This window comes from Chrysemys picta, chromosome 2, assembly GCF_011386835.1.
Source record: "Chrysemys picta bellii isolate R12L10 chromosome 2, ASM1138683v2, whole genome shotgun sequence".
Taxonomy (NCBI): Eukaryota; Metazoa; Chordata; order Testudines; family Emydidae; genus Chrysemys; species Chrysemys picta.
The window spans coordinates 106,910,480-106,927,247 of record NC_088792.1 but is presented as its reverse complement, the minus strand read 5'-3'; the positions used below and the strand labels follow the sequence as shown (position 1 = coordinate 106,927,247).

The window sequence follows — 16,768 nt, the reverse complement described above, 5'->3', positions numbered from 1 at the left end:
TGGGCGCCTCCGTCCCCCTCAGCAGAGAGTCTCAAGTACCTCCGTGGAAAATGTCCAAGGTTAAGTGAAGCTAAGATAAAGGAAGGTGTCTTTGTTGGTCCTCCAGAGTCGTGAACTTCTTCGAGATGATGCATTTGACCATGCACTGCGTGGCAAGGAAAAGATGGCATGGAAAGCCTTCCAGTTAGTGGCAATCAATTTTCTCGGAAACAAGAAGACAGACAACTACAGGTTGTTGGTGGAAAACCTCCTCAAGGCATACAAAAGCCTTGGTTGCAACATGTCACTAAAGATACATTTTTTGCACTCTTATCTAGATTTTTTTCCACCGAACTGCAGAGCAGTGAGCGACGAGCACGGTGAGCGATTTCACCAGGACATTGCAACAATGGAGAAATGTTATCAGGGCAAATGGAGCCCATCAATGCTTGCAGACTATTGCTGGACAGTGACAAGAGATGCTCCATTTAATGTATACTCGGCGCTTCTTGGCTTGTCTCTTGTAGACACTGAATAGAACTAAACTATGTACATAATAGTTTTTTGCCTTTTGTTTCATAATAAATTTTATTTATATAACCCTCTTGCTGATTTTTAAAGTGTTACATAAACAGGACAGGTGAAATATTATCATGTAAAGCAACCATAAACACATGAAAAGACCTAAGTTTATAATTTATGATTAAAATTCTACTATCTACACAATATACATAGACATAAAATGTAAAAACTTAAATATCTTAGAAACAGTAGCCAATCAGTTGTTTTAATTGTCATATTTGAATTCAGCACATCAAAATACATAATAAATAGCACATTTTATCTCTGAAGCAGACGACTTCTCAAAAATTGTAGACTAGTGTAATTGCTGCTTTAGTCACGGTGTGGCAAAGCTTTTTAAAAACTGAGCTGCTCTTCAGAGGGAAGCTCAAATCCCATGGACTTCAATGAGAGATATATCAATTTAACATCAGGCTTGAATTTGCTCTTTCTCTCTTACTCTGTCCCTCTTGTTCTGATCCAACACATTAGGGCTTTGCTGTCCTTCCCTTCTCAATCTGCCGACCTGTCTTTTCCCCTCCCAGCCTCACCTTACTGTCTTCTATTTAATCTGTCCCTGGCTCACCTCCCATCCTCTCTTTACCTGTCCCTGACTCACCCTCTGAATCCCTATTAATCTTTCCCTTTCTTCCCCTACTGTTCAGCTGAAATGCATTCTGAGATCATTTCTAACACTACAAAAAAGGACAAAGTCTTGGATTTTGTAAATATATGCTATTTGTAAAATCTCTACAATAAAAACGCACCTGTCAATGAAAAAGTCAGAGGTGCAGCTATTATACAGTAACTAGCTACTGGGAACCTCTCTAGTCACATTTTCATGTCTAATCCTCCCACAGGAAGCCTGATCTCAGATATAATTTTCAATAAAATTATTAATGGAATATCTTTAACCTTTCTGATTACAGTATGTTGGTGAAATGTACAATCACTGCAAGCTCAGATGACATCCGTGTAACTATATTTGAAAAAAGAACTATACCATACACAGAGAGATCCATAAAGGAACCATGATGATTAAAAGACAATAAAACTGTAAAAATATAAAAAAGAAACTTACAAATCAATTGGTTTTTGTGGTGAAGTAAAAGATCTTGTTTGAAATCTGTCCCAGAGGCCCCCAACAACCTAGAATCACAATCAGAACATTTCTTGAAACATGAACTCTGTGTAACACAATATCATTTAATTAGGTAAGCCCGATATATTTTTATGTGCCAATCCTGCAATCAGATCTGCTGGCCTGTGCAGATCCAATTGCAGGACTGGGCTTTAGTTTCCAAAATATCTTAATTAGACAACCAAAATGTAGTGTAGAGTCTAGACCAAATAATATGAAGTTTTGAATCCTCTCTTTTTTTGAGAGAGAGAGAGAGACCTGACTAAATTGAATGGAAAACAGATCAAGTTGTTAACATATTGGACGTGTCAGCCAACTGGGATAAGGGCAGTCTAGCCTAGTGGCCAGGGTCAGAGCCATAGTCTGTCATCAGGAGCCAAAGCCAAGGGTCAAACTGGAGGTCAGGAACTGGAGCAAGCAGGGTATCAGGCCAGGAGAGGCTCAAGGCAGGGGAAGGACAGAGGCAAGGCTAGGTGCAAGGCAGGAGCAGCAGGAACAAGGTAACACAGGAGCAGACACAGTGATGGGCAGGAGTATTGAGAAGACAACAAGCTGTGGCTGCTGCTGGCCTAAGAGCCAGCCTGTTGGCCTCTGCAGCCAGTCAGGTTGCATGGCTAATCAAGCAGCTTGCTGCAGGCCAGTTGCACTGATCAGGCTTCAAGGAGACTAGCTCTGCTGCAGGCCCTGATTCCTGACAGGAAGATTCCAAAATGAACTGTGTTTCTCATGCACTTTTCCCTCGAAAGAGTCAGTTATTTAGGTTATAACAAATAAACTCCTCTGTCCTCAGGCAATTTCTAGATATTATAGCAGTGACCTTAGGACACATTTTTTAACAATTTAGAAAAGAGAAAAAAGAAGCCAGTCCCTGTGAAGCCAGCTGAAGTGCTGCTTTCTGAGTCAAGTGGCAGAGTTTGCTCTATGAATACTGTGACCCTGCTTTCTACTTTTGAAAACTAAAGGAAACATCCTTGCATTTGTGAGCATTAATCCCATAGTTTTGGTACTGATTTTCTAAGCAGCCTGATGCATGCCTCATGGCACTTTGTCTTCTGATTTGTGACGTATTTGCATGCAATCTACTTGACTTGCGAGGTAAATAAGCTACAGGTTTTGTGTGTAAAGCAGAGGGAGGAAATTTCCCACACTGTGCACCCGAAAGTGCCTCAATCTTGTCCTGACGGGGTGAGAGAATAGCTTACACTCATGTCAATTCAAAACTTGGCCTCTGTTGGTTGCTAATGGAGCCAATTAGAATAAATTGTGATGGCATTTTTTGTCACTTGAACATTTGGCCACTGGGAACTAGATGGAGACCCAGTTCAAACCGGCCTTTTAGCGGTAATCAGAGGAGATAATTTCTTCACCACATTTAGAGTGGGACCACAGTGGTGAAAGTCTCTATATTTCATTATCAATCCCCTAAGCAATCCAATCCTGTCTCACTCTAATAAAGGGGACTATATGTTTTAATATTATGTTACAGTTAATATTTCTTAAAAATATAGGTGAGGTAAAACTATGGGCCTGATCCAACGCATGCTGAAATCAATAAAAAGGAAGTCTGGTCAAAAATTCTTTTTTATGGGATGGGCTCCTTGTTCAGACTACATCTCCCATAATGCACCGTGGTGAGTGATGCCTGAGACATGACATAACCTGGAGGAGAGACTGTGGTGCATCTCGGAAGATGTAGTACAGTGAGAGGGTCCAAGTTATAGAGGAGAATTAGAGCACATGTAATTTTAACTAACCACCAACACGGCAAAACCACAACAGCATTTCCAAACCAAAAAAAAAAAAAAAAATGTTTTCGATTGAAATAATGGAAAGTCAAAACTTTTTGTAGAAAATTTCAACTAAAACTATTTTTCCCCATTTTCCCTGATATTTTTAATGGAAAATTGCCCATTTCCACCCAGCTCTAAAGAAAAGGTTCTGATTGACTTCAGTGGGCATTGGATTTGCAGTAAATGGCTTTTGTGGCTTGTAAATGCTCCAGTTTCACATCCTTGAATTCTCATGAACTGACTCATTTACTAACCCCTTTCTTTGTCACATCCTAAGTAACAAAACAAAAGATAGGCTTTAGCCATCAAGTCACAATCCAGTTTTGGACTTTCCCAAACTATGGGGATGTTTGGATATAGGGTATTGGTTTGGGCCTATTTCTGAAAGGTTAATGTGACCTGCAGGCCATACTTTGTGCTGTATTTCATTAGCAAAAACCACAAACTGTTATTTAAAAAAAAGGTTCACTGACTTGGCTTATTTCTGGCGCAGGATTGTATCTCTTTATTGTAAAACACTGGGAGATGGGATCAGCCATCATTTCTACTGTTGACTCTGGCTGTGGGATTTTGGGTGGTAATATCTTATCCCAAGGAACTTCTTCATAAGCTCTAGACCATTCATAAAAAGAAGAAGAAAAGGAACATATTTAAAACAATCATTATAAGTGATGCATGGTGTGACATGTATAACTAGGGGATTAAAATGTACTTTGCATGTGAGGATTAGATTTTGTAATGCAATCTCCTAATAGTCTGCTAACATATTGGATCTACACATGAGAACATATTTCAGGAAACTGCAGAGAAAGAGTGATTTTTTTTTCTTGATGCTCAGTGAAAGAGAATGAATGACAAAAACTTGCCTCCTGGGAGAGGAATTTTTGGCACACTGTGAGTCACTAAAGCTAGTTAAAGTGGCCATACTTGTCTTACCAAAATACCCCTTAGTTTATGGGAAGGAGCATTGAGTTAAAAGCCAGGAGATCTTCTCTTCCACTGAATGCCCTTAGCAGGCTCCACACTTCCCACCTCTCCTTTACAAAAGGCAAATACCATATCTCCTCATCTTGCAAATGGAGTAAATAAGGACCACAGAGGAGGCCCAAGATTGGATGAAGTCGGTGGCAGAGTTTGGGAGTAGAATACAGGTCTCAGATGACAGTGCAGAATCTCATCTACTAAGCCACAGTGCCTCTCTGGGAAAAAAAAAAAGTACCTATCTATCTTAAGGTTTTAGACTGTCGTCCACCACCATAGTATATGCGCATCTTCCATGTAAAAAACAGGAATAGCAAAATCTCTAATGGATTTCATGGAATCTCTGGCACATCTCTCTTTTTGGTGTCAAAACTCTGCTTGGGTTAGGGTTTTTGGGCGGGGGAGAGGAGAAGCTGGAGAATTAGCAGAGGTTTGGCCATAAACGGGGTGTTTGAATTGTATCATTTATGATGGAAAGGTTTTCTAAAGAGGAAGACCTTGGAACATTTCCTAAAGAATCAGATCTAGGTGTTTGGGTAAGCTTTTAGGAAGGTGGTGCTATTCCTATATGCCCACCTTTTTCATGCATCTTTACATCCACAGATTAAAATGTGCATGTAAGTGTAAATCATCATTAGCTACATTTTTCAGAGAAAACTATGGACAAGAAGCATGTCCTAGTTGGGATAGCATGTTGTTTCTTTTCAAGCAACATTATACAAACCCATCTGTGTATCCCATCAGCGTGGTCCATGGAATTCTGTTCTGGCTGCCAGGATTTGTGGAACATTTGTGTTAGATTTTCAGCATAGAATAAAGACATACGCAACCTGCTATTAGCCCATTATGTTAAGCAAAAATGATAATACACTCACTCTAGGGAGGACAGTTGTTTACAAGGTTAGAAGACATTAAAGAGGTTATAATATGATTAAGTAACTGCTAGTGAAAGGGACAGCAAAGCCTCTAGTACCAGCACATCTAAGATGAGCTATGAAGTATTGTTCTATCATATAAATTTATGACCAAAATGGATGCTTCTTTTAAGTAAGGCCCTATGAAATTCAATTTATTATTGTAGATTTTCAGATTTATTATTTTCTGATTGCGTTTGTTTCCATTAAAAAAAAAAGTTATTTCTTTGTAATTTTAATCAAAATTTTTTGATACATTGACAACAATTAAGTAGCCTTCCTATAAATGCACAAAAATGTTCAGAATTGGATTGCAATAGGAAAAACTGATTTTATCAAAAAAAATCCTACAATTGCAACAAATATATAGTGAAAGTAACACATTCTAAATCACCTTTAAAAGTAGCTCTCGGTAGTATGACCAAACTGACATTATTGAACAGTAACACAAGAAGTCCGCAGAAGAGCCTCTTACAGTATCGATTTAACTGAATTAATATTTGAATAATTAAAATATACAAAAATAATGCACTAAACATAAAATAGTTCATCGTTAGCATTCATTGTTGCCTTTTAAATTAAACTGGGTACTTTCAAGCTTCCTACATTCTGAAGGAATGCTTCAATTAATTTCAAATGTGATTAAATAATTTCAAACTATCAAATCAATAGTTTATTGCTGAGTAGCAATACAAAGTGACAAACTTCAATGTAATTATTTTTGCCATATCTGGCAGACATCTCCATTGTGATACGTTATGGTTAGCCCGTTAGTGTTTTCCTCAGAAACTGATACCCTCTTGCCAACAAGTAGATTTTAATATTTACTAAAGCTCCTCTCTCTGGCTACAGAGCTGACAGGGAAGAAGACATAAGGTAGGGCCACTTCTGCTACCGTATTTTCCGGCGTATAAGACGACTGGGCGTATAAGACGACCCCCAACTTTTCCAGTTAAAATATAGAGTTTGGGATATACTCGCCGTATAAGACTACCCCTCTTCCAACGCACACCAAAAAAAAATTTAAAAACATCAGATTTGATTTCAATATGGTAATTTTAATTCAAATGCTTATGACATGCAGGTACTTAGCAGGAAAACTGTCACTTATAAACATAAGGCTGTTTGTCATCAAACATGTAAACATAAAACAGTGGATTAAACTTTTCCTAATTCACTCTAAAGCTGAAAGGAAGGATAAGACAATAAACCCATGGGAGCTGCCATGCTGTTTGTTTTCTAAGCTGTCAACCAAACTGGAACTGATGATGATAGGAGGAAGATAACAAACAAGAGAGAGAGAGCAAGTGCCGGGCAAGTCCCTGGCGAGTTAGCAATGCCCATCATAACTGCAAGCTATGGTATTTTTACAGGTTTTGCTGGCGTGACAGTTTCCCTTTAAAAGCCTTCAAAATCCTCCTGTTCATCATCTGATATCATAAGTACATCAATGACATCTTGTGATACATTTGTAAGGCAGTCATCGTATGGATCGAATTCTGTATCAGATGGTGTGGTCTCAGCTTCGGCTTCCTCTTCATCTTGCCACAAGTAGTCGTCCTCCATACCATCTAATGAATTTGATATGCCACACTTCTTGAAAGACTTGATTACTGTTTCTGCATCAATATCATTCCAGGCTTTTATGACAAACTTGCACAAAACATCCAACTGTGGAGCACGCATGTTTCCTCCTTTTGTGAATGACTTTTCGCCGCTAACCATCCATTCATTCCACTGTTCTTGAATGCGATCTTTAAATGGCTTGTTTAGGCACACATCCAGTGGCTGTACCAATGATGTCAATCCTGCAGGAATAACTGCCGCATCTGTGTTTAGTCTTGCAAGCATTTGCTTGGTGCTGGGAGTTAAATGAGCCCTGAACATATCCCACACCAGTAGACTACATTTTTGAATAAGTCCACCTGGTCGCCTGCTCCATACATTATCAAGCCATAGCTTTACCCCTTCTTCATCCATCCAGCCTTTTTCATTCACATGTACAAAACAACCAACAGGGAACTTGAATTTCGGCATTGTTTTTCTTTTAAAAATAATCATTGATCTCAGTTTGGCGCCATCAGCTGTGCATCCTAGTACCACTGTAAAACTGGACTTCTCATGTCCTGTTGTTTTAATTAAAATTGTTTTTTCACCTTTTTGATGGACAGTTTTATTTCCAACCATATCAAAATTCATTGGAGTTTCATCCATATTTCCAATACTACTTAACGCATAGCCATGTTTAGTGCGCTGTTGTATTACGTATCGATGGAAACTATTTACTTTGCTATCAAGATCTGCAGGTAATTTTGGGGCAATTTTCATCTTTTGCCTCAGTACCATATTATGCCTTCCCATGAATCTAGTACACCAGGATACAGTGGCCTTAAATCTGTTGCTGTGATCTGGGTTAGATTTGGCCCACTGAAGTGCAAACAAATCTATTTTATTTCGTGTCACTACATAACCGTTTTGGCGATGCTCATTCACCATGTCTGCTACATGTTTTTCGAGTTCTGGCCAATGTGGAGTGCCTCTTCTTAATGCACACTTACCCCTTGGCATACTCTTTAATGCTTTTTCATTTGCTTTCCAGTCCCGAACCATCTTTTCTGTTACTCCATATTGTCTTGCAGCAGCGCAGTTATTATGTTCCATGGCAAAGTTTACAACTTTAAGTTTGAAACTGGCTTCATATTTCTTTCTTCTTGCTGGTGGAGCCATGATGGGGTTTTGACTGTTGGACATTTGTATACTGTACTGTATGTACTGGTGCTATACTGTATGAACAGGTACAGATACTGGTGCTGTACTGTATGTGGTACCCAGTATACAACAACCAGCCAATCACGGCAAGCGATGTACCTTACCGGCGATTGGCTGGTTGTTGTATACAAAGCCTGCTTGGATTGGTCAGCTCTCCCTGCCTGCCCAGCCCTCCCTGTCTCCAAGACTATCAGAGCAGTAGCGCAAACACGCCTCTTTCACCCGTCTGGCCCGCCCTTGTATCCTATTACCTCCTTCTCTGCCTCTCAGATCTCGCACATGCGCGCCTGCGCCGCTTCACTGCAGTCCTCAGGAGTGAGATCTGAGAGGCAGAGAAGGAGGTACAGTAATAGGATACAAGGGCGGGCCAGACGGGTGAAAGAGGCGTGTTTTTCTGGGCACAGCGCCGCTCTATCTCTTTTTTCCATACCCCGGGCGTCCCGGACGCCTGCAGCTTGCTCCGCCCTTCACTTACACCTTCCCGGTGAGGCGCCCCCTCACCTCGTCATCGGGCGGGGATGCGGCCGCAGCCATTTTTGAGCTCCCCCCACCATATGCGGCGACCGCAGATTCTCCAGTCCGGCTCGGAAGTTTCAGCACCTGCCCTATAAGACGACACCCGGCGTATAAGACGACCCCCGACTTTTGAGAAGATTTTCCTGGGTTAAAAAGTAGTCTTATACGCCAGAAAATACAGTACTTTAGGCACTCGTCCCTTCATAACACATATATATGCATTCTCCTTTTGTGGGTCTTTGAGAAGGGGGACACTGATACTACATAAAGGAGCATGAAGAAGTTCTTTCAAATGAACCTGTGCTTGCTTGGGCACTGAATACTTTTATTGACACAGCGCCCCATGGGAATTTCAACTTCTCCCTTAATGTGATGCCAATGTCCCAGAGGAGCATATCAGCTCCTGACATGAAAATGACACCGCAAGGAACTGAGTTCTCAGAAGCTGCCCTTAAATCCCAGACGCGAGCCCTTCTCCCTAGCCCCTGCACTTCCTCGTGGCCCTAGCCCCCTGCACTCCCTCCCCATGCCCTCTGCACCTCCTCCCCACACCTCCTGCGTTCCTAGCCCCCTGCACACACGCCACCCCACCCCGTTGGTCTCTTATCTCCAGTGGCTGCACATGGCTTAGCCCTGCTGCCCATCTGCTCCTGCAGTCCTAGTGCTGGGGAGAGCCTGGATTCAGTGTTATTGTTTTGATTCCGCGATTCCATCCATATTCTTGTTAACGCAGATTTCATAGGACCCTATTTTAAACTCTCCAAATTTTAATCAGAAAATTTGGGTGGAAATAAACAACTCTGTGACAAACAAAGGCAATGGGAGAAATAAATATGAGCATTTCTTTTCGTGGGAAAGGAAAAGTCTAAATACACAATTTGTAATGAAATTGCCACATAAACGGTGTTGGGGTTTGAGGAATAGGGACATCTGACATAGATTCACTGGCAGCAGTTATTCAAAGCCTTCCCTAATTGAAATATAAAAGGAATAGAGAGCATTGTCCGCATATACCCTGCCTGCTGCAAGTTTTGAATTTCTGCATGTATTGTAACTACTCCTTCCAACATCTGCAGTTTAGGGTTGTAGGAAAAACTGAATGAATTTCTTAAATGTACAGCTACTGAAAGATGAATAGAGGAAGAAGGTGGATAAATATGAAGTAATAAAAAAATCTCTTCTTGATAGAAACAGTTGCTCACTTTTGGGTACTTGAGATGTAGAAATAGTCCCTTGCTTTTTCTTCTCGCCAACTTGCAGAAGGAGGATCACTTGATTTCTAGAGAGAACATAATATGAGAGAGAGCATATGGCAGGATGCCCAAATTAGTTTTGGGAAACTCATGAACACTCATAAAACTCTGAACTTTTTTTAAAGATGAGCTGAGCAGGATTTGTGGTCTCTTTCTGTAGACATTTATTAATATCAAAATGTGAAACAAGTAGTTTCACATTCTTCATAAACGATCCCACTTGCACCACACAAGGCTATGCAAAATGCCTCTTCATTTGGCTCTGCTTCCTGTGTGTTTTATTGATATTTCTGATTCAATGTTCTCACTCAGCTCATCTCTTTAATCATCTGAAATGTAACAGCTGACTCCACTTCTAACGTTCTTTAGGAATGGCAGTGCAAACTTACCTTTCTCAGCCCCTGAGACATGCCTATTATAGTGTATGTTGGTTGCTACCAGAAAAAATTATGTTCTTGGGCCCCAATCCAGCAAAGTACTTAAGCATGTGTGTAACTATAAGCATGTGAATAGTCTCATTGATTTCAAATAAGATCAGGGCCTTGATGTGGAAGGATGAAGGACCACTAGACTTTTCACTATAGAATTGTACTGTTGGAAGTTAACTGTTTGATGCGAAAGACTAAAGGGGAAGTAACTGATATAAACAGGGTATGCTTATTTTAATTTCAATTGTATCACATGATGTAAATTCTGGAAATCTGCATCAGCTCTGTGTGTGGTGTGGGCGCATAAGTATATATGCCTTCTGTATATTATAATTATTTAGCTTATAGCAGCACTTAGAAACCTCAGTCAAGGATCATGGCTGCATGTAGTTGATGAAATCATCTCACCAGCATGAATCTTACTTTTAAGCATTCATTCATGGTTTGTGATAAAAAAGAAGATTTAAAAAAAATCAGGGCCAGTGGTCAATATTACAAAGTGAGTATGTCAACAGGATACTATGCTTATTTCACTGTAATTAGACTAGGAAAAGAATATAGAATCCTAGATTATACCACTGCATGGTAAGTGTTGGCAAAAGTTGATTTTGAACATTGACCACTATAGCTCTGAAGACTAGAAGTTTGCAGATTTAAAAGTCTGTTCTGTCATCCAGGCTTGTATAATCATTGAAACAAACAGTACCAGACACACTACCTTAAGTTTTGGGTCCACATGAAATGCAAAGCTATGAATTTGAAAAGAATCTCTTTGTTTAGATGAAGCAGGAGTAACTTTCATTGGACTTGTCCAACCTGAAAGAAAAGACTTGGTATTGTGCTATTCATTCTACAGCTCTACTTATTTCTTTAACAAAAATTAAACAAATGAAATGAAATAGTTTGTACATTACCAGAAAGATTATAATACAGTACATCGATATATATTTACCCATTCCTGACTCTTTAGAGAGAGTTACTTACAGGCTTTCAGCAAAATAAATTCAAGTAAAATGCAGCTGAAAGAAACAATAATTAGCATTTCATCTTCTGTGATTTGGCCCTACTTAACAAAATGCAATGTATCATCAATGAAAATGAAGCTATCTTATATAACATATACAGGAAAACTATCCAAATCAGCAATTATGGTAAAACTTCACTAGGAAGTTATCTATATAGTGAGCTACTGCACAGCAAGCCAGGGTATGAATCTACAACACTCCAGCTTGCTGCACAGCAACATCCCATGTGGACATTACTATAGCACAGTGAAAGTCATCCCCATTTGCCTCAGCGTGTTGTGAATTTCAAAGGCTAGTTGGGACCAGTAAATTCAACACACTCATGTAGGAACCTTGCTCTGAATAGTTTTATTCCTGTAATGCTGTAATTAATTGGTACATGTATGCATACTACTGCCCTCTACTGCAGAGAAGCAGTCCTGCTTATATACACATAGGCACTGTCTCTGGTTATGCTAAAACATTGTTCCTTCAGCTCTTTGGTTAAAGAACGTAGATTTGGTGCCAAAGGCTGTGAGCACTATTCCTCATGCTGTATATATAAAGTAAATATGATAGCTGTGCTGCCTGCATGTCTTATACAGAAGACACAGATAGTTCTAATGTTACATTTGCTTTACTAATTGAACTAGGGTGACCAGACAGCAAATGTGAAAAATGGGAACAGGGGGTAATAGGAGCCTATATAAGAAAAGACCCCAAAATCAGGACTGTCCCTATAAAATTGAGACATCTGGTCACCCTAAATTGAACACACATTTTCAGAGATCTCTGCTGTATGTTATAATTTGCTATTTTCACATCTAGTTTTTGCTGTTAGGATAATTAATCTTCTAACTGTTTTTTCTCTCTCTCTTTCTAGTTTCTGTGGAGAGATTCAGCATACTTGGAGTAATTCTGGTCCAGAGCTCAAGTGTCTGGAGGTCCCAATGTCCCTCCTGGTCTTGCTCATCCTACAGGATTGAAGATGGCACCGTCTGGCCTCTTTGGACCATGTTGGGAACTCAATAGCTTGGTTGCATGACACTTTTATTTACCAAGAACTTAATGATCCTATCAGAGCTGGTTTGTTTTTTGAAGTTGGCCTTCACTCATCACATCACAGGGATCAATGATGTGTATAATACATTTTGTGTCCATTTTATTTGTATGATGTTTTCTGAGCCTGAACCTCTTTAGGGTGCATTTGGTCACAGTTTCAAGATTTTCTGCACAACTACAAGAACTAAACAATTGGTTGGTTTTTTTGTTATTTTTTTAAGTGAAAGTTGTGGTTCTTATGTAATCACATAAAACCAGGAGCTAAGGCTTTATGAAAAACACCTTTTGCAAGAGTCACAAAAAGAGTTGGCAACAGTGCGATCCTCTTGTGAAAGTGATGCACTGTACCGGACATCCACCGAAGTCAATGGAAGTGTTGGTATTGATGTCAAAGGGAGCAGGATCAGACCCTAACAGCAGGTAATGCTGTTCACGTGCCTCCCTTGTTGAAGTGCTTGAAGCCCTAGAGGTAAATCATTTAATCAAGCATAAATGGTTTTTTTTTAAATCTCTGTGTAAACTGTACTGTACTGCTTTATATAACTGAAAATAAATATACCCTGTGGCTGTTCTCCTCCTTTCTCTACTCCTATCCAACAAACTGAAGCTACAGATCAGCCACTGAAAAATGATTTCAGAGAAACATAAAAATAAAAAATGGTAATTTAAATTGTAAAGACTTTCACGATAGGAGAAGCAACAGGGAAAGACTGGGGTTGCTGAAGACGCAAAGAATTTCTCTGTTACTTGGTACCAGTGAAAAACTATCACACAATGAAATATGAAACTGTAAATCATAATAATCAAATCCCTTGAGGAAATACAATTGGTTTTACTAATAGCGCAAGGGATTACTTTGGATTTTTATGTGGTACTTTCTTGATGAGCTACTTACAGGATTAACAGGAAGCACACTATTACACATTTCAATGCATGCTTGATAATTATTTAAGAACATATGTTGCTAAGAACATTTTATTTTGGTTAGTACCAGCTGGCATTTTTCAATTATTGGTTAACTCTGTTTATACTGCAGTACAAGGTAAATGATTGTGAACTTTGTAAACTATGGTAATTTGGGTGAGTGATTGGCGAGGCTTGATCTTTAAAAAAAAAGTTTTCATTTTATGTTTTTGGGCTTTTTTGGTTTTGTTTACATTTTTGCCTCTGATTGTCCACATTTCCTTTTCTTCTTAACTGCAGGTAAACACCTTGTCTGGCTAGATATCTACATCATTGCACAGGGCAGGGCCAGTGGTGATAGTGCTTCCTTTCCATCTGCTCTTTGAGAGGCAGGGGAGGAATGATGGTGGGTCCTTTGAGTCTACCTCACACCAAAGAGTGGGGTATTTACGCAGATCCCTCCCAGTGGCAGATCAAAGGCCTGCTGGGAGGCGAGTGTAGCAAACCACAGTCAGCTCTACAACAGCAGGAATAGGGTGCGCAGTGCTCACAGATGAGGTCAGTAACAAGACCCTAACGCTCACATCTAGTGTTCCCTTACTCTCTCCCATCTTCTTATGGTGTTTGTTCCCCCCACCAATTCCTAGGGGTGCCTCAGATTCCAGTGGGGGGTGGGGGTCACAAATGCTCCTGACCAGACCATCTCCAGCTGTCTTTCTCATTCCTGTGAACAGGAGGTATTTTATCCCAACCTCCCAAAAAACGGATCCAGATTCTGATGGTTGAATGGAGACTGGTGTTCCTGCCAGACGCACAGCTGTCTTAGGCATATGCAGCTGAATAACACTTTACAACTGGATCCAACAAGGTTTCCTGAACCTGAGCTTCTCCAGTAGAAGTATACAATTAGGGCTAGATCCTTGGGCCATACTAAGCAGCGTGAAGGGACCTTAAGTGAGCCCTTCAGGGGACTGAGACTGAAATTCCAGTTTCATATGACTGAGAGAAAGGGAACGCTACAGGTGAGCCCAATGGCCTTATTACTAACCTAAGAGCAATGAGCAAACTACTGCTGGAGGCATGCTAGGGCCAGAAACAGAATGCACTTAGAGCAGCCTGTAGCATAGGGGCTGACTTCCACTGTTCCTGGTGGGTGCTCGACCCCACCCCTGCCCTGGCCCCGTCCCTGCACTGCCCTTTCCGCGCCCCCATTCCACCCTTTCCCCCAAGTCCCGCTCCCTTCCCCCCATTCCACCCCTTTCCCCCAAGTTCCTGCCCCTGGCCCCCCTCTTCTTCACCTCCTCCCTGACCACGCCGTGTCCCCGCTCCTCCCCTCTCACTCGTGGAAAGTCCTAAGCGCTGCCAAACAGCTGTTTGGTGGCAGGAAGCACTGGGAGGTAGGCGGAGGAGTGGGGACGCGGCGCGCTCGGGGGGGGGGGAGGAGGTGAGGTGGGATGGGGGGGAGGAAGGGGAGCTTGGCTGCCGGTGGGTGCAGAACACCCACTAATTTTTCTCTGTGGGTGCTCCAGCCCTTAGGTTAAGTTCCGCTTCCAGTTGCCTCGGAATCTGGAAACTGGAAAGATGGCTTACAGTCACCTCCCCTGCCAACTCCACAGCTGTCCTTACAGATCACAGAGGGCTGTTATAGAGTTAAGGTGACCAGACAGCAAGTGTGAAAAATCAGGACAGGGGATGGGGGGGGTAACAGGAGTCTATATAAGAAAAAGACCCAAAAATTAGGACTGTCCCTATAAAATCAGGACATCTGGTCACCCTAGATAGAGTCCCCCTCTGTGGGTAAGTGTACTTTGCAGCAGGGAGCGGGCCTTCAATCCCCGGTAGCCAGACTCACACTTTCCACTAGTATCAGGGGGTAGCCGTGTTAGTCTGTATCTACAAAAACAACAAGGAGTCTGGTGGCACCTTAAAGACTAACAGATTTATTTGGGCATAAGCTTTCATGGGTAAAAAGCTCACTTCTTCGGATGCATAGAGTGAAAGTTACAGATGCAGGCATTATATACTGACACATGGAGAGCAGGGAGTTACTTCACAAGTGGAGAACCAGTGTTGACAGGGCCAATTCAATCAGGACGGATGTAGTCCACTCCCCAAAATGGATGAGGAGGTGTCAATTCCAGCAGAGGAAAAGCTGCTTCTGTAATGAGCCAGCCACTCCCAGTCCCTATTCAAGCCCAGATTAATGGTGTTGAATTTGCAAATGAATTTTAGTTCTGCTGTTTCTCTTTGAAGTCTGTTTCTGAAGTTTTTTTGGTCAATGATAGTGACTTTTAAATCTGTAATAGAATGACCAGGGAGATTGAAGTGTTCACTTACTGGCTGATGCATGTTGCTAGCTATGGATAAGTGAAAGAAGGTTGGGGAGACAGCACTCCATGGAGTTGTTATGATTATAGTCTCTCCAGCTTTTATAGTCTCTTGGGTCTTTGCTGTGTATACGGATTTCTTTCCTAAGATAGACTCTATAGGGTGAATTCCTGGCCCCATTGATATTAATGGGAATTTGCTGGACTTCAACCAAGAAAAAACTTGGGCCCTACTGTGTGTCTGAAGAAAAGCCCGATGATCTGTGCCTGCATCACAGATCTATCCTCTATTTCAGGTCACTTCTCTGACTGAGAACTGAACGATTGACTTGGCCACAGAGAGTTCTAGATTTATTCTCTATCCCTTCCAAATCATCTCCAGCTGCCAAAGTCTGCAGTCTGCCTGCTGGAGAGACTATAATCATAACAACTCCATGGCGTGCTGTCTCCCCAACCTTCTTTCACTTATCCATAGCTAGCAGCAGTCTAGCATTTAACAATCCTTGACCCCTGCAAAGTTCTAGATTACAACAATATATAAAAAAAGAAATATTAAAAGAGTAAAAACTTTAAAAAATTGAGTCTGAGTGGTAAATCAGAACAACAACAAAGGGTTGGGAGCCTTATAAAGGTTATGTTTCTCTTTCAAATTCCTTTCAATCTTAAAAAAATATATATTTCTTTTGCCTAAAGTTTCAGGTTTAAAGTGAAAAGTTCTAAGAGACACAATCCAGAGATTAAGAACACTGTAACAATTTGTGGCACTCAGAGACTTTATGGTGATTAAGGGGAAAGCAGCTTCTTTATGGTTCCAACAGGTATTCCCCTATCTCAGAAACCTCTTTACGGTATTCCCAACGATCCTTTAAAATTTTGTTCTAGCTTTAAATAGCATTTCTATTAGAGAAATGATTGGTGGCAATTGCTTAACCTTAACACAGGTTTCACTATAATACTCACTGCTGGGAATGTATTTTGCCTTCAGAAGCACCTTATAAAGATTTTTGCATTTCCAAAGTTTTCAGCATCCTGTCATTTAAAAGATTAACCAAGAGTCTGACCTTGCTCCTATGAAGGTCAATGAAAGAGTCAGGGCCGGCTCTAGGTTTTTTGCCGCTACAGGCAAAAAAAATTTTCGCT

General features: G+C 40.9%; 1 protein-coding gene across 1 annotated transcript in view; it reads right to left on the bottom strand.

Annotated features, from left to right (window-relative positions):
* SPMIP7 (sperm microtubule inner protein 7) overlaps positions 1-16,768 on the bottom strand; it is a 48,326-nt gene that overhangs the window by 29,527 nt on the left and 2,031 nt on the right. The window contains exons 2-5 of the mRNA XM_005278559.5: positions 11,051-11,148; positions 9,854-9,930; positions 3,945-4,083; positions 1,622-1,689 (exon numbers count right to left, since the gene is read on the bottom strand). Coding sequence (XP_005278616.4) covers positions 1,622-1,689; positions 3,945-4,083; positions 9,854-9,930; positions 11,051-11,148 — 382 coding nt within the window. The remainder of the gene's footprint in view (positions 1-1,621; positions 1,690-3,944; positions 4,084-9,853; positions 9,931-11,050; positions 11,149-16,768) is intronic.